At 44.1% G+C, this 18,520-nt stretch overlaps 1 protein-coding gene and 1 pseudogene across 1 annotated transcript; both read left to right on the forward strand.

The window, feature by feature from the left end:
- Positions 1-2,376: 2,376 nt before the first annotated feature.
- Positions 2,377-5,936, forward strand: LOC136512884 (sucrose-phosphatase 2-like; annotated as a pseudogene).
- A 214-nt stretch (positions 5,937-6,150) lies between these two features.
- LOC136513673 (probable sucrose-phosphatase 3) lies at positions 6,151-8,799 on the forward strand. Its single transcript, XM_066507636.1, has 8 exons — positions 6,151-6,390; positions 6,483-6,786; positions 6,879-6,976; positions 7,128-7,322; positions 7,461-7,748; positions 8,082-8,268; positions 8,501-8,547; positions 8,662-8,799. Exons 1-8 carry the CDS (start codon positions 6,331-6,333, stop codon positions 8,752-8,754), a joined length of 1,272 nt encoding a protein of 423 aa, XP_066363733.1. The 5' UTR covers positions 6,151-6,330; the 3' UTR covers positions 8,755-8,799.
- The last annotated feature ends 9,721 nt before the right edge of the window (positions 8,800-18,520 follow it).

Below are 18,520 nucleotides of genomic sequence, written 5' to 3' on the forward strand. Positions count from 1 at the left end.
TATTTCTGGAGGATGATAAAGAGATGTTGGTGGCGGGCGCCAACACAATGCTGCAGATAGCGTTGAAGCTGTTGAAGAAGAAGCATAAACCGGCTGGGCGTCAGGTGTTGGAGGACAAGGACGCGAGTCGTCAGAGGGACTGAAGGCGGCCTTCGTTGCTGGGTTTTTTGTTGATAGGCTCATGATCAGTTTGATGATTGAGGACGTTTCCTGTGTATAGATACTCTTATTCTGTTTCTGCTGTCGTGGTGCTGTTAAACTCTTCTGTTTATGGTTAGATGCCCCATCTGAATCAGATGTGTAGGCTTGGCTCGCGCAATGCTTAGTGATCAGGTGGTAGTTTTTTGTGATCTTCTAAACATTTGTATTTCCGTTATGTCTGGTAATGGAAATGGGGGATATCCCTCGGTTTGAAAATTGGCTGAGCTAAAAATTAGTCTAAGTTAGTTAAGTTTTGCTAGTTGGCTAATAACTAATTAGTGGCCCATTAATAAGTAAACTTGCGTATTAGCCTCTATTTGATAGGCTAGGGCTAATTTTAGAGAGTATTGTTTGGATCCCCAGGATTAAACTTTAATCTCTGTCACGTCGAATGTTTGATACTAATTAGGAGTACTCCATCCGTCCATAAGTCTATATCGTTTTAGCCTTTGGCAAAGTGACAAGGAGCAGCATACTAACGCAAAATTCCATTTAATCATTGCGGGTGCAACACGTACGAGGAGTCGCGAGCAAGGAGTAATAAATGCGCAACGCGGAGCAGCCAAGGAGCAACAAACGCACAGCCTGTGTGACCAGCCTCACCTCTGGTCCTGATGTAAAAACAACAGACTCTTGGAATCTTATTTTTTGCTCACATGGGCTGTTCGCTTTCGCTGAAAAAACAAGTCGAAACACTGTTCCGGCTGATTTGTTGTGAGATAAAAACACTGTTCCGGCTGAAAAAACAAGCTGAAAAAGACAGATTATAAGATAAGCGAACAGAGCCACGATGAAGACTTATGGACGGAGGGAGTATTAAATATAGACTAATTATAAAACTAATTGCATAAATAAAGGCCAATTCGTGAGCCGAATCTATTAAGCCTAATTAGTTCATGATTAGCCAATGTGATGCTATAGTAAACATATGCTAATCATGGATTAATTAGACTTAATAAATTCATCTCGCGAATTAGTCACGGTTTATGCAATTAGTTTTATAATTAGCTCATATTTAACCCTCCTAATTGACATCTGATGTGACCCGGGCTAAACCCCTTTAGTTAGATAGCAATTAGCCATTAGTATCCAAACATGTCTTGAGTACCGAGCGCTGGCCTATAGAGAGCTTCAAAGCTTCAATAGCTAACAGCTAACCGATGCTGACATAGTTTGAGTTCCACTGCTAACTACGTATATTGTTCTCTTTTTATATATGGCTCGCTATTTCTTCACATCATGGTTTGTGAGCCTTGAGTATGGTCACCATCCTAGCAGCTTTCTTAATTAGGGATATTTGGGTTTGAACGGCGAGACAGATTCATTCATCCGACCGACACGTTCAAAATAGGCACCAGGCCCTTAGTGTGTGGTGGATTTGAAAACATCACAAAAACGTGCTTCTCTGATGGTGCCACCTGTATATGTGCTACACATGGACAAGTTGCCAACGTGACATGCATGAAGAAATAAGTTTAGTCTAGTTTAGTGGGGATATAGTTTGTTAAAGAAATACAGTATTTTTGGAAAAAAAACGATTTAGATTCTCTCATGAAATATTTTTTATTTTTAGGATAATATGTGAGACACCTTTTTTTGTTTATCCTAAAACCATTTAGTAGAGATTATTCTACTTTCCTTCATTTAATAGGCAAGACATACTTATTAAATTGTCCTAAAATCCAATAAAGTCCTTTTTTATATAAAATATAATATTTACTGTGTTCTGAAACGACAAACATATTTTAACAAGTGAAAATAAAAAATAATATTGAACCTTAATTTCTATTACATATAATGTTGTTTGCTAAAGAACTAATCTCATTTTCAGCTACATTGAATACAAATCTATTAACATATATTTTATGTCGTAAATCTATATATAATTAAATAATTATTGGTTCAAAATTATGAAGATCGATTTTTTCCACCAAATACGCTTATCATTTCGGGACAGAGAGAGTATATATTTTTACACACCGTTAGTCAAATTGCCATCTGATATTCTAATAGACACATATTTTTAATCAGAGGAAGTAAAAAAAAAAGTTGACGCGCAAATTGGCCACATTCTCTCCACTTGGTGTAATTTAGTTTCCGTTTGATATTTGATATGATAATGGAAAGCGCCAAGCAGCAGCGGCCAGCGGCAGCAGCATTTGTTCTTTGCGCACTTTGGCCACTTCCTTCCCTCCACTCCCTCCAGTCCAGTCCTGATCTCCGTCCAGCGCCTCCAGCCTCCAGCCTCTCCAGCCGTCTGGCGCCGCGACGATTCTTCCTCGCCCCGGCCGGAAGCCGCCACACGCCGCCGCCACCGTCCGGCCGCCGCCCCTGCTGGACCCAGGTGAGACCTACCCTCCGCCAGTCCGCCCCTTTCCATTATTCAACCTCCGTTTGTCATGTACTTGTGTGGATGCGCGCGCGCGGCTGTTTGATTTCTTTCCATCGTTGACTTCGATCCTCGCGTTCAACCAACACATTGCGCGATCTTGCCTGCGCCCGTGAATCTGGCCCGTACGCCCGCCCAGATTCGGCCGCGCGCCGCCGCCATCGCTGCCCCACGGTTCCTTCTCACGGTTGCATTTGTTTGCTCCACACAAAGCCAAAGGTTGCGCAGCCATTAGATGGCGATCTTGCTGTTTAGTAGCATCTCACATGGAGTGGTGGTATAGGTTTGTGGGTGAGGGTGGGGATAGTTGCTTAGCAGCCGGAAACGTGAAACATGGCCACGTTCCTTGTTCTGCGAACGTCGTTCCAGGGACATTCACGTTTCCATTCTGACGACATTTACGTTGAACATGGCTGCTATGGATAGGATCATAGGATAGATGCATAGAGTTTCCTATATACTCCACATATACATACTCCGCAGTCAGCAATGCTTATCTCCTCGCCTTCCTTATCATCAGTAGCTAGGACAGTAGCTTGTGTGGATGGTTGGCCCTGGCCGTCAAAAACAAATGCTGGTACAGACGTACAGTTGCTTCTAACGAAGTGTATATATTAAGGTGGGAGGAGATACTACCTGTCGATGCAGCCATCCTTTACTTCTTCTTTTTGCCCCCACAAATCAAGACTTTATCAGTTGTTGACCAAATGGCAGCTGAATAATAAGGAGCACATTGTTGTGTTTGCCGTGTTTGTTCAGGAAAGTGTATAGTCAAAAACTCAAAATCACTTCTTCTTCTTCTCCTTCTTCCTCTTTTACAGCTGAGTTGTGCCAGTCTGCCAGATGGATAGGCTCGACGGTTCTGCCCGCCTCGTGCTCGTTTCCGATCTTGACCAGACGATGGTGCGTGTTCCAGTTCAGACCTTGGTTCAATTTTCCAGATTCAGTATGAACTGAATCATACTTTTCAGTTGTGTACCTGATCATCATCAGTTCTCAAACTTACGGATTATTTATTTACTCGCAGATTGATCATCAGGATCAAGAGAACCTGTCCTTGCTTAGGTTCGAGGCGCTCTGGGAGGCTGAGTTCTCCCAGGATTCTCTGCTGGTCTTCTCGACCGGAAGAACGCCAATCAGTTACAAGGGCTTGCGTAAAGATAAGCCTCTGATCACACCGGACATCACTATCATGTCTGTGGGAACCGTGATAGCATACGGTGAAGAGATGATCCGTGATGTTGGTTGGGAGGAGTACCTGAACAACAATTGGGACAGGACTATTGTCGTTGAGGAGACAGCTAGGTTCCCTCAGCTAAAGCCTCAGGCATGTCCAGTTGCTTTGCTACAACGATTTCTTTTTGCTGGTTATTAGTCCCATTTTAATGCCTGAACTAGAACTATGTATTTACTTTTTTATCGTTTGGATGCAGCCAGAGAGGAATCAGGGTCCCCATAAGGTTAGCTTCTTCGTTGACAAGCAGGGTGCTCAAGAAGTAATGGATTATCTCCCACAGAAGTTGGAGAAACGTGGGGTAAGGCACATGCATACCTTCTAGATTTTTCCACATTTTTTAATGCTGGAGCAGCACTTATTGACATCTTTTGTTCTGACTTTCTGCTTCCTTAACTGTGATTAGCTAGATGTGAAAATAGTCTACAGCAGCGGTGAGGCGTTTGATGTTTTACCACGAGGTGCAGGCAAGGGCCAGGCCCTTATGTACTTGTTAAATAAGCTCAATTCATATGAGAAACCACCAAAGAATACTCTTGTTTGTGGTGACTCTGGAAACGACGCAGAACTATTCAGTGTCCCATCTGTATATGGAGTCATGGTCAGTGATTCAGTGCACAAGGAGTCCCTTGAAACTGTCAACTAAAGTTCGTTGGTGACAGTGTCTACTCTGTTAAGCTTACCAAAGGGTTTTCATATCATGTTCAGGTCTGCAATGCCCAAGAGGAGCTGCTTCAGTGGTATGAAGAAAATGCAAAGGATAATCCTAAGATAATTCATGCAACTGAGAGATGTGCTGCCGGTATCATGCAAGCTATTGGACACTTCAAACTAGGACCCAATGTTTCTGCAAGAAATCTTGAGTTCCCTTATCTAAAGGCAGACACCGCTAAGCCTGCAGATGTGGTGGTGAAGTTCTATGTTCTCTATGAGAAGTGGCGGAGGGGTGACCTTCCAAATTCTTCATCAGTTATGCAGTACTTGAAAAGCATTACTGTAAGTACTTCCTCTTTTCAGTTCTAAGAGTAACTTGGTTTTTGTTTGTAAATGTCCACTATTTTTTATCATGACCACTTTCCTACAGTGGACAATGCAGAAAGTAATTGCACATTTCAGAGCTCCATTTGTCTTTTTTTCTCTCTTCAGAAGTTATTCGAGATCAAATCATACAACTAGTCTTTTGTCTGAGAAAATACACAATTTGCTGCCTTAAATAGTTAAATTTGATTCTTTGAAGTTTCTTTAACATCATTTTTTTTGTAGCATTTGAATGGTACAATTATTCATCCTTCTGGATCGGAACGCTCTCTTCACGCGTCTATTGATGCTCTAAGTTCTTGCTATGGGGACAAACAAGGCAACAAGTTCCGAGTATGGGTGGACAGACTAGTTACATCGCCAATTGGTACAAGTAACTGGTTGGTGAGGTTTGACAACTGGGAAATCGAAGGTCAGTCCTCAGCCCTTCACATGATAAACTGATTGTGGCTCTTAATCCGTGCCAGTAGTTGCCACTTCTTTCATGTAGCTTCATGATATGTTTTATACTTTATCATACCATGTCTCTATTTCTTCTTCTTTTTTGATCCTTGGATGGTCTGCGCTTCAGTATTTCATTTGGTTTTATTCGAGCTTCAGTGTTAATGCTCCTACTATTCTCAGGTGCTGTTCGGTATTGCTGCCGCACTACTCTTCTGCTGCATATCAAGGTAAATTCTCCCGTTCTGCTGTTGCTTACTTTTGTGCACCTGTATATATAGTGTATGTTTTAATTATTTCTATCTGCTTCAACTCAGCCTGAGACTCCAGAGGGCTTGGAGCTGACACACATCCACAAGACCTGGGTTGAAGGACACTCTGCAGGGAGCGAGCACACGTTCATCTTGTAGATTAATTAGTCACTCGCGAAGCGCAGATAGTCATAACACATATTTTGTTCCAAGTCCAGATAGAATCAAAATGTACTTCCAGACCGTCTCGATGCTCGGTAATTCCATGTACAAGAAAAGATGTTCCATGATTCCTTCTCATGAATTTCATGAGATCCATAAATTAGCTGAAGCTCTTGCCTCAAGATTGTCTGTGGCTTTTTACATGATTCAGTAATATGACCTCTTGCCTCTCTTTTGCTGAGTCCTTATGGACAATTAACTATGATACCTGGAAAAAGAAGAAGAAGAGCTGTGTTCTAATTTGCCTAACCTGGTCCATGGTCATCCTCAGAAGTTGCAGCTTCATTTCGTCTGCAATTCTTATCAGCATTGACCATGTGCCCAAATTACTGCATCGCGCAATTGCTGTCTATGGTGGCCTGAATTCCTCCAGGCACAAGCCATAATCATCTTCTCTTCTTCATTTTCAACATAAAACAAGACCTGGCCACTGGTTGACCAAAGGGTAGGTGAAGAATACACGAGGAGCACATTTCTGTCGTTTGCCATGTTCATTCAGGGAGCCCAACAGCAGAAACACCCAACCCCTGCCAGCAATCTTGGCAAGAGCTTCAATGGAGAAGCTCTACGCTTCAGCCCGCCTTATGATCGTCTCTGATCTTGATCAGACCATGGTGCACAAACCTTCGAGTTCAGATAAATCCAGATTCGATCAGGAGCTGACCCATGCTGTGTTCCTAAATGTTTTTGGATCATTTACATGCAGGTTGATCATGATGATCCAGAAGACCTGTCCTTGCTCAGGTTCGAGGCGCTCTGGGAGGCCGAGTTCTCCCACGATTCTCTTCTCATCTTCTCGACCGGGAGATCGCCGATCAGCTACCATGATTTGAGGAAAAACAAGCCTCTGATCACTCCGGACATCACCATAATGTCTGTGGGGACTGTGATAGCTTATGGCGGCGACATGGTTCGCGATGCTGACTGGGAGGAGCATTTGAGCAGCAACTGGGACCGAGATATCGTCGTCGAGGAGGCGGCAAAGTTCCCTCAGCTGAAGCCTGAGGCAGGTTTCTATCTCGCTGCATGCATGATCATGTTCGCATTTTGTTTTGTGCTTGATGCTGAGCTGAATCCTCTGTACGGAATCGGATACAGCCAGAGAAGGATCAGGGTCCCCATAAGGTTACATTTTTGGTTGACAAGCAAGGTGCTCAGGAAGTAATGCACGCTCTCCCTCACAACTTGAAGAAACGTGGGGTAAGATCAATTTTCTTATAATTAATATTTCTTTTGAAGGAACCGGCACTGATATAGCAGAAAGTACATTTTCTTATATTAATATTATATTACTGAGGCATTCGCCAGTTGAGCTTTGTTTTGAGTTTCCAGCTTCTTTTTCTGTGAACAGATACATGTAAAAACAATCTTCAGCTATGGTGTGCTTATTGATGTGGTACCGCAAGGTGCAGGAAAGGGGCAGGCTCTTCAGTATTTGCTGAACAAGCTCAATTCACAGAGGAAAGCACCGAGCAATATTCTTGTTTGTGGCGATTCCGGAAATGATGCAGAATTGTTCAGTATCCCATCAGTCCATGGCGTCATGGTCAGTAATTCAGTGCACAAAAGCTACTACTCCCTTAAAATAATCATTGGTGGTGATGTTGCAATAACTTCGGTGACAGTGGCTGTTTACTGTCCCATAACCCCTAAAATTACTACTGCATTTTGAAACCATGTTCAGGTCAGCAATGCCCAAGAGGAGCTTCTTCAATGGCGCGAAGAAAATGCTATGTGTAATCCCAAGATAATTCATTCCACTAAGAGATGTGCAGCCGGTATCATGCAAGCTATTGCACACTTCAAACTAGGACCCAATGTTTCTCCTAGAGATCTTGAACTCCCTCATCCAAAGTTAAGCATCATCAAGCCTGCAGATTTGGTGGTGAAGTTCTACGTTATCTACGAGAAGTGGCGGAGGGGCGAAGTTGAAAAGTCCTCATCAGTAATACAGTACTTGAAAAGCATTGCTGTAAGTACTCCCCTTGTTTAATTTCTTAGAGTAACCTGTTTTTTTTTTTAAATCATTCTTTTCATATCTGTAAGCTCTTTATGAAGTAGACAATTCAAATTGGAGTGTGCAGAAGGTAACAATTCCTGATCATATTGTACTACTAATTTATTCTGACAAAATGTGCCTTTTTTCCTGCCTCATATCTGCATTTCTCTCATAATGTCTTACAAGTAATACCTGATCGATTTGTACTAGTAATTTGTTGTCTGACAAAATGTGCATTTTCCTGCCTCATTGTTTCTTGTGCTTTCTTTAAAGTTTAAGCTGATGATTTTTCTTCTTCTTTTTTAGCATTTGAATGGAACAATTATTCGTCCTTGTGGATTGGAGCATTCTCTTCATGCATCCATTGATGCACTGCGTTCATGCTATGGTGACAAAAAAGGCAAGAAGTTCCGGGCATGGGTGGACAGACTTGTTACATCACCGGTGGCTACAAGTAACTGGTTGGTTAAGTTTGACAAATGGGAAATGGAAGGTATGCCCCCATGCATATCTCTTCTCATGATGAACTAATTTAGGTAGAGTTCCAATAGTTGTCACTTTGTTCAGCTAACCGCCTGCAATACATTTTCAACATATCATGCTGTTACCTTTCATTTTCTCTTCTCTGCTTGCCTTTCCATTTCCATTCCGAACTCGGTACTTTAGAAATTTATTTATTTTTTGTTGGCTTCAGCTTCAGTGGTTAGTATTCCTTCTAATTTCAGGTGATGCTCGGTATTGCTGCCGCTCAACTGTTCTGCTGAATCTGAAGGTAAACTCTCTCGATCCTACTGTAATCCTTCACACTCCGGCGGTTACATGCATATTTGTGTTCATCTAAAAAATTCACATAGCTTATGCTGTTACTATCTGCTCCAACTGACAGTCTGACACTCCTGAGGGATTGGAGCTGATACATATCCACAAGACCTGGGTTGAAGGATATTCTGCAGCAAGTGAGCGCACATTCATTGTATAGATCACATGTCAATGCACTCTCAAGAGAGAGGGCTGGGTGCTACCAGAAATTCCATATATCAAAAAAATTGTTCAATGATTCTATCTCGTTAAGTTCATGAGATCCATAATAAATAATCTGAATATCTTGCCTCAAATTTCTGTATAGATTATCACATCGTTCAGACAATGTCGTCCCTCTCCTGCCTCTGTTTATATATTACGAGAGCTGCAAAAGAACGAAAATCAGAAGAAATGTAAAGAATGTTGTCACTGCGCAATAATATCTTTGACGTCATTTAGGACTAATCTTAGTGTCCTTTTTCTAGAAAGTATATCCCGGTATATTATTTTGATTTGTATAAAGTTAAAACAAAATAGAAAAGCTAAACCATTTAGATTTAGAAGTTAATACAAGAAAAAATGTCAATACTAAATAGGATATGAATATAAGGTGCAGAATAAATAGTTTTGAAGAACATACTTGGCATACCTCACAACACATAATCAGTTAAATTAATAGTAGAATTGATACATATTGTTTTTATATAACTTGAGGTAAAAGACAAGACAAGCTAGAATTAAAATTTGAAAGGTAAAAAAAAAGAGCATAGGCACCTAGAACACTATTCTGAGCAAATATACACAAGAATATTTTTATAATTTGGAGACCAAATACATGTTTAAATATTTTTATAATTTGATTGATATTTATGACATCAATCATTTGAGTGTGGATGACCATACCAAGGAGTCCAGAAGACCACGTGAAAACCCAAAAGATAAATATACAAGGGCAATAATGGATGCGCCAGTATGTAGGACAATTATTAAAGAGCGCAGCATTGGCTAGGTGCCCAAGCAATATAGTGAAGGCGAATAATTCAAGACACTCCAAAATGCCCATTGAGCGTCTATAAAAGGAGAAGCCAGGCGCATGCATTTGGCATGATGATGATGATGAGAAGGGAAGGGTGAGCCTGGTGCAAGCGGTAGAGTCTTACCGCCTGTGACCGGAAGGTCCCGGGTTCGAGTCGCGGTCTCTTCGTATTGCACAGGCGAGGGTAAGACTTGCCACTAACACCCTTCTCCAGACCCCGCACAGAGCGGGAGCTCTCTGCACTGGGTACGCCCTTATGATGATGAGAAGGATGAATACTAATAAAAGAATTAAAACGTGCTAAGCCATCATCCACGTGGCACTATGTATAAAAATAGCAATGAACTAAAGAAAGCGGTGATTTTCAAAGGGAAACTACTTATGTTCCTTTGAGAAAACCCCAAGCACTTAGCACAACTTTAGAGGAATTACCTTACAAGTCCGAGGTGATCACAAGCAACTTGTTTATTCTATATTAGGCTTCCCCAACGCTCCATGGTTACGTGCTGCACCAAGCTCCATGTGTACCTCCGCTGTCCATGTCACCTTCACTAGTAGCTTCGCAGCATGTTAGGTGATGTAGACAAGGTCCGATCTTTCGATAGGTATGATAGCGTCGATTGGTGGAGACTCGACGTTCACGATCTAGGCTTCGAACCAAGACTGATTCGGACCCCCACAACCGTTACACCACTGCTCCGTTGGTTATCAACCACGCGAACGCGATTGACCTCGCCGAGAAGGCTTTCCTGCAAGCGAATCGAGAACACAAGCCAGAACGGGATGAACGCAATCTGAAATTGTAAATAAATATGAGGCTTATGATAACGAGAAGGAGTTCAAGTCTTTATTCAAAAGAACTAATCGTCACAGGCGAACAAGATCAAGAATAGGGGCCCTGGTTCACAGCAAGCGACCTTGGCGACACAGTTGCAGCAAAACGACGTATGTTTCACAAGGAAATCAAGAACTAAACAAAACTCCAAACCCTAAGGAGAGCGACGGCTGTTAATTATAGAGTCTTGGGCGTCACCCCCTGGACGCGCCCCCTAATGGGCCCAAACACGATACACGGTCCAACGGACCAAAAGACGGTGTCGCAGTACCCTGATAGATTTTGGACGATGATTTGTTTCGATGATTCCCGTTGATTCCGAAGGGCTTTTGACGTGAGAGCACTTGCATTGGCTTCCTTATCTAATTAGCTTTCCATCCATATGTGGGCATGTGTGACCAGTTTTATGACACACTAGTCCTGAAACTCGAGATGGGCTCCAACTTCAGTTGGACTGGGCCTCCACCATGAGAAAGATGAATTGGACGCCCATGCTGGACCTCCTCCTCTCCTTGGCTTGTATGCAATAAAGTAGTGATGTCCTCATCATCCTCCCTTTCTTGAATTGAAGTCGTCCTCGACTGAAGTAGATCGTCTCCTACATTGGATGACAACAACGATGGCTCCGGAAGAAGACGTCCATCTTGGCACCCAATCCTTCGCAAAGGTGACTACCATGGTGGCCTCCCTGCTAGGAATTCATCCTCCTTGTCCTGCAAAAGGTTAGTACCAATAAGAGGCATAGCGCTAGAAACAGGACCAAGTGGACATATAGGCGATGTACAAGTTAAAGCATAACATGGTTCATCATGATCAGCAAGAGTAGATTTAAGAGCAAATAAAACTTCTTTCATATTACTTGATGGTTCATTTGCTGGTTTGCTAAAGTCTTTATCATGGCCTTTCTTTTCTTTTCAGCAAATTCCTTTTCATATTGCATAATTTCAGCAGGAGTTAAAGAAAGTAAAGCAATGGTCTTTCCTTTAAACATAAAAGTATATCTATTTTGCCTACCATGATGTACAACATTATTATCATATTGCCAAGGGCGGCCTAAAAAAACGAACAAGCTTGCATAGGCATGACATCAAAATCATCATAATCATGGTATGATCCGATAGAAAAATGCACACGAGCAGATTGTGTTACCTTTGCCTTACCACTATTGTTGAACCACTGAACATGGTATGAATGTGGGAGAGCACGTGTAGATAAACCAAAGGGTCTTGACAAGCTCAGAACTTACCAAGTTATTGCTGCCCCCTCCATCAATTATAGCACGAACACGGAAATTATTGACAATAAGGAATATTTGAAATAAATTATAGCGTTGTAGCTTGTCTACTGGCTCAACTTGTGTACTCAAAACACGCTGAACAAGGATTGATTTGTAGTTTGCAGTGCATGCCACACTATCAATTACCTCATCAGGATCTTCAGCACTATCCACAAATTTATCTGCATAAAGATCAATTGCAAGTGCAAATTCATTCTCTTCATCACTAGCACTAGCATACCCACCATTATCAGTAGCAATATATGCGTGTTTGCTGGGGCATTCTTTAGCAATATGTCCCATGCCCTTGCAGCGGTGTCAAACAACTTTAGAAGAGCTGCTAGAGGAAGGTGTAGTATATCCACTGGAAGAAGGTGTGATAGGAGAACTCTTTTTTACAAGCGCTGGTGGTGTCTACACATTAGAAAATTTACTCACCTCGGTTGGACGTGAAGGAGTGGACGGAGTCGTGGAACGCCTAGGTTGTCGTCCCTGTACTTCCCTTTCAGCTTTAAGAGCATAATGATATAATTGAGAAAATCTAGTCCATTCTTTATAGTCAAGAACATCTTGTATTTCACGACGCAAACCTCCAAAAAATCTAGAACACTTATCCATTTCATCCTCATGTATGTTACTACGTGCTAGACCAATTAAAATCTCCTGATAATATTCCTCAACAGTCTTACTATCTTGATTTAAACATTGCAGTTTTAATCACAGATCACGTTGATAGTATGGAGGAACAAATCTTGATTTTATTCGTCGTTTAAGTACAGTCCAAGTTTGAGGTATTTGAGCATTAGCATTAACATTATTGCAAATATCATTCCACCAGAAAAGAGCAAAACTAGTAAACTCACTAGTAGCAAGTCTAACTCTATATTCTTCAGGTACCTGATGGGAGCTAAATTTTTTATCTACAGCCATCTCCCAATCTAAATATGCTTCAGGATCAGCAGAACCAGAAAAATGAGGTATCTTAAACTTGATTTTAGAGAAAGGATCATTATTACCTTGATTATTACCTCCCATACCGCGTCGGTTAAAGTTCAACCGATTATGGTTACGTGCATCCTCAGCACGTCGTCGAGCTTCGGCTTCAGCTTCAGCCTCCGTGTCGCCATCCTCCTCCTTAGAGAGATCAGCAGCAGCATCTTCAGGACGTGGTTCAGGATGTCGTTGTTCAACATCTTCAATCCTCTTGGCCAAGTTGGTGATTTACCGAAGGATCTCATTAAACTTGTCACCAAGAACGGCACGAAGCTCATTCTTGGAAACACAATCATTGAAATCTGTAGGTGTGTCATCGTTCCTTTGCCGCTGCCTCTGGCTTTTCCTGACATGGTTAGTAGAAAGGAGAAGACAATACAAATAGTATTATCCCTACCAACTACTTAGGTTGTGGACAAGGAAAAACAAAGCACTCAACTCTCAAGCGTCTTACCACGGTCTTATAAGTGTTCTTACTAAAGCAACATGCGGTGTAATCGATCGGTGACTGTGATACCGTTGTACCTTGAGTGTAACAATTGCAAGGCGAACATGTACTTGGTTAGAAGAAAGTGGAGCTTGGACAAGCACAATATAGTAGCAAGGAATAGCAATATTCACAACCGAATAACAAAGCTGAATAAGTATCCCGAGTACTTGTCTTAGTTGCTAGCCTACTCACGTTCCAAGTACCAAATGTATCAAGTAATGTGAAAAACAGGAATATGATTAGGAACAAGGCAGAAATCAGCACACGCAAACACAGCTCAAATAACGCTCTCTATGTGCTCCTCTAGATATTGTTCCACTTTTGCCTCTCTCTTTTTTCTATATTTTTGGGCTATCGTTGTTTTTTTTGGGATTCTTTGACTTTTTCTTTTTTCTTTTTTATATTTTTTCACTTAGGAGCATAAAACAAGTAACCACAGAAAATATGAGCTTAAACAAAGTGAAAGGCGTGGCCTGTGGAAAATTCAGAAGACGTGCTCAAAATTGACAAAAAGCTTGTGACCACAAAAAGGGGATCTTGTGACCAGTTTTTGGCCAAAATAAAATTTTTCGAACCTAGCCAAGCCAGGGATGGATATATCTAAATTTTTTTTCTGATCGATTTTAATATATGGAACGTCGAAATCCGAGTTTGTATGCGAAAACTAGACCAGTTTTGAGAACTGACTCCGAATTAGAGGACAAAACGGGAACAATGCACGCAAAAGTTGTTGCGACGGCTATGGATAGATGCAAACAGTGAAGATAAGTGTAACAAATTAGATGGCGTTGACTAGGGTTTGATGGATACGAAGGAAACACAACAAGACTTGAAGGTGTTCACGGATTATGATGAAAAACAAAGAGAAAGACACAAACTGGACTAAAAAATGATCTAAAACCAGCAACCAGAACTTGCCCTAGGACACAAACTAAACAACGCGAAACAGAGATGAAATTACACGGCACAACGAAGCTATAGGACAGGGAATATGTGGCGGTGTATATTTTTTTTGGCTTTTTGTGGACTATAGGTAATGCAAAACAGTAACAATCTAAATGGGAAAATAAAGTTATACCTAACGGGCAACAAAGGCTCTGATACCAATTGATGTAGACAAGACCCGATCTTCCTATAGGTATGATAGCGTCGATTGGTGGAGACTCGATGTTCATGATCTAGGCTTTGAACCAAGACTGATTCGGACCCTCGCAACTGTTACACCACTGCTCCGTTGGTTATCAACCACGCGAACGCGATTGACCTCGTCGAGAAGGCTTTCCTGCAAGCGAATCGAGAACACAAACAAGAACGGGATGAACGCAATCTGAAATTACAAATAAATATGAGGCTTATGACAACGAGAAGGAGTTCAAGTCTTTATTCTAAAGGACTAATCGTCACAGATGAACAAGATCAAGAACAGGGGCCCTGGTCCACAGCAAGTGACTTTGGCGGCACAGTTGCAGCAAAACGACGTCTGTTTCACAAGGAAATCAAGAACTAAATAAAACCCCAAACCCTAAGGAGAGCGACGACTGCTAATTATAGAGTCCTGGGCGTCACCCCCCTGGACGCGCCCCCTAATGGGCCCAAACACGATACACGGTCCAATGGACCAAAAGACAGTGTCGCAGCACCCTGACAGATTCTGGATTCTGACTCGTTTCGACGACCCCTGTTGATTCCAAAGAGATTTTGACATGAGACCACTTGCATAGACTTTCTTATCTAATTAGCTTTCCATCCATATGTGGATCGTTGAAAACGGAGCCCGGACGCGCCCGTGTGACCAGTTTTATGACAGACTAGTCCTAGAATCCGAGATGGACTCCAACTTCAGTTGAACTGGGCCTCCATCATGAGAAAGATAAATTGAACGTCCATACTGGACCTCCTCCTCTCTTTGACTTGTATGCAACGAAGTAGTGATGTCCTCGTCAGAGGCATCTATCGCTTCTTCTGACAAAAGTTTAGAGCACCCATTTGGCCCGTGCATTGGAAACAAAACCGAGAGGCCCTATCACACGTTTGTCAGAAATCACATCCATATCCATGTCCTTGTGCCAAAAAGCGGAAATAGAAAGGTGGGTTCAGGCTTTGGAATCATAGGAGAGAGAGTGCTCAGTGCATTCGGAGTTGGAAACCCCAAGACCATCAATGCCTATGTGTATCACTACTTTTGACTCGGGCTAATAGGCTTGTATGCCTGAGTTGCTGCTGCCCTTAGACGGTCTCCAAAGGCATGATCCAAACGTAAAATGCATCATGCACAGTGTGTTTGGTTACCCAAAATCACCCTCTAACGGAAGACCGAAACTAGATACCCATTATAGGTACTCGGCGAGTCGGAAGACAATTCTGCGTCTTCGAAGAGAGACGACGCAAACATGTGTAGTGGTGGGCCTGTAGGAGCCGTCGGGGCAGGGCACGGCCGGCTCGGCTAGGTGAGCCGGGTCCACGGCGGAGCGCGGCCGGCGGGGCGAGGCAGGCTCGAGGCGAGGAGCGCCCGGAGCACGCGCGGCATGGCGAGGCGGATTTGGGGAGGAGTGGAGTGGAGGAGGCGGGCCGTTGCTTGGATCGGGGGGCCACCGCCGCGTGCGCCTGGATCTCGCCGGCCGCAGGTCAAGAGCTCGCCGGCGGGGCCTCTGCTCGGTGGGGAGGGAGGGAGAGGCTCAGCACTTGGCGTTGAAGGAGGCGGGCGAGCGGTGGCGCATGCAGGGAGGCGCAGGATCTGCGGCCGGTGGGATTTGGGGCTTGCTGCTCGGGGCCTCTGTTGGAGAGGTCAAGTTATGGGTATGTAACTCTTTTACTGTGCGTTACCTAAACTGTGACCTGGGTCTTATGTTTGGGTTCACGCTGTTGGAGTCAGTCTTACAACGGTACTACCTCCGTCCGTAAAATACGCAATTAGAATGTGTGCTGGTCAAAGAAACTCAAGATTGATCAAGTTTATAGCAAATATTATTAGCATTTATGTCTCCAAATAATTTTATTTTAAAATATATTCTATAACTAATCTAATGGTACTTACTTTGTATCATAAATGTTTGCATTTTTTTATATAAATTTAGTCAAGTTCAAATTGTTTGACTTCTCTAAAAACGAGAATTGTATTTTTTTTAGGGAGGAAGTAGGTAGACTAGACTAAATGTGGAAAGTGGAGCAACAGTGAAGGGTGCTTCTTCTCGTCTCATAGGGGTGTGTAAAAGGAGGTCGTTCTTATCGTCGTAGTGAATGCATGCACCTGACTTCTTCTTTTATTTTCGCTTGAAGAGCATTCTGGAGCATTTTGAATTATTTGCCTTCATTGTTGTCTGGATACCTGTCCTGCGCTCTTCAATAATTGTCTGCCTACGTGTTTTTACATTGTCTTTTGGTGCGGGGTTTTCACGTGGCCTTTCGGATATGACTCCTTAGTATGGTCTTCCATGTTTTATTGTTTTTCATAATTTGAAGACCAAATACATGTTAGAATTTTTTATAATTTGATTTTTATTGTGATTCGTGTGTAAAAGAAGGTCGTCGTCGTCGTACTGAATCCATGCACCTGGCTTTGCCACTCGAGTTGCCTCGACACATGAATGGTGTTGTGTTCTTCAATAACTTTCTTGGCTATAGTGACATATTCCTTTTGCATTGTCTTCCACGTGGCCTTCTGGATGACTCTTTGGCATATCCCGGTATATTATTTTGATTCGTGTGAGTCAGCAGAGCCGAGCAAAGCTTTCAACCCAAACTTTTCCACCACCTTAAGCTATCCCCACCAAGCAAAAAGGGTTAGTGACACTAGACTATATAAATTGGCCACCGCCAAGCAGAACCAAATGACATGATTGACCGCTGTGAGCTGCCGCACTGACCCAGACATTGCTCGGCAAGACCTCTCTCTGGCCGTCATGCTGGGCCTAGCTAGAGCTGCCTCTGTCCTAGCCATCGTTGGCCACCACAGGTCCCCAAAGCATACCTCGAACCTTGGCGCCACACTCCAATGCAAGCCACCATGTCAAAACCACGTAAGACTATCTCCAACGCGCAGACCCAAACCAGATACCCATTCCAGGATTTAAGTCACGCATAGTAAATGAGTCACGCACCCATACCATATCTTGTCCAACAGGCTCCCTCTCCTCTCTCTCCGCTCGATCCCTCTCTTCTCTCCCCCAGGCGACAACCCCACGGCGCCGCTCCTCCCCGCTCCTCCGCTTCCGCGCCTCCTCCTCTACCTCCGCGCCGCCCCAAGCCGACCGCCGCTTCCCCCGGCCGGCGCCGCCGCGCCCCATCCTCCTCCCTCTACGCGCGCCCCAGCCTCCTCAACATGGAGCACGAGCGCGCCACCCGGATCTGGGCCGCGCGGCCGCCTGCTCGGAGCGTCGGCGGCTCCTCGGCGTGGTCGCGCCGGTCACGCTCCTCTTCGCGCCGGCGGCTCCTCGCCGCGGACCCGCCTTGCCCCGCTCCCTGCCTTGCCCCGCCGGCCGCACCCCGCCGTGGACCCTTCTAGAAGCGCCGCCGGCTCCCCGCCGCGGGCTCGCCTCGCCGAGCTGGCCGCGCCTCGTCAGGGATCCACCGGGCGTCAGAGATTTGCGTCTTCTCCTTGGAAGACGCTTATTTGCCTTTCGTTTCGGGTGCTATGCAAAATTGGTGATATGTTTGGGTGCTCCGTTGGACCGTGTTTCTGGCTACGTAAAACACTATGTACGACTCATTTTGCGTCTGGGTAACGTTATTGGAGACCGTCTAGGTCACCACGAAATGGCAACTTGCCTTACACCCCAGGGGCCAGGGCGACCCTAGTCAGCTCCATGCAACCTCGAAACCATGAGTCCATGGCCGTGTTTGGGACCGCGGTCGTCGACTGCGCGGTGCGGTATGGGCACCGCGAGCTCGGAGTCGCGGTGGCGTAAACGCGAGCATCGCGAGCTGCTAGTTCATTTTCGTGACTCCTGTGCTGAGCGCGGTTGAAAAAATCGTCGCGGCCGCAGGACGTTTGGCGTGATTCTTCGATTCTTTCCGCCGTCACCGCGGAATACGCGGTCCCAAACACGGCCCACATCACTTTCTGTCACTAGTGTCGCTTTTGACTTGGCCAAGCAACCGCTGCGAAAAAGGTCCAGACCCACTGGACCCGAGCACCAGGACGACGGATCCGCAAAACTCCGACATGGATTTCAAACCGAGAGGATCGGAGGCACTCCTACCAAAAATAGCCCTGCTGCCTGCGAGGAGGGGTGGATACGCGCCTAGGTCGCCACCTTTGCCAACTATGGAGTGAGTCTCTGAGTGACGTGGGGCCCTGCAACTTGAAGGCAAGTTC

This window comes from Miscanthus floridulus, chromosome 16, assembly GCF_019320115.1.
Source record: "Miscanthus floridulus cultivar M001 chromosome 16, ASM1932011v1, whole genome shotgun sequence".
In the NCBI taxonomy this organism is placed as follows: domain Eukaryota; kingdom Viridiplantae; phylum Streptophyta; class Magnoliopsida; order Poales; family Poaceae; genus Miscanthus; species Miscanthus floridulus.

Excerpts from the sequence above, each read along its gene's own strand:
- LOC136513673 (XM_066507636.1), top strand. The coding sequence starts at position 6,331 with ATGGAGAAGCTCTACGCTTCAGCCCGCCTTATGATCGTCTCTGATCTT. Across the intron at positions 6,391-6,482 it reads CTGATCTTGATCAGACCATG|GTTGATCATGATGATCCAGA; the intron begins GTGCACAAACCT and ends ATTTACATGCAG. Across the intron at positions 8,548-8,661 it reads CTGTTCTGCTGAATCTGAAG|TCTGACACTCCTGAGGGATT; the intron begins GTAAACTCTCTC and ends TCCAACTGACAG.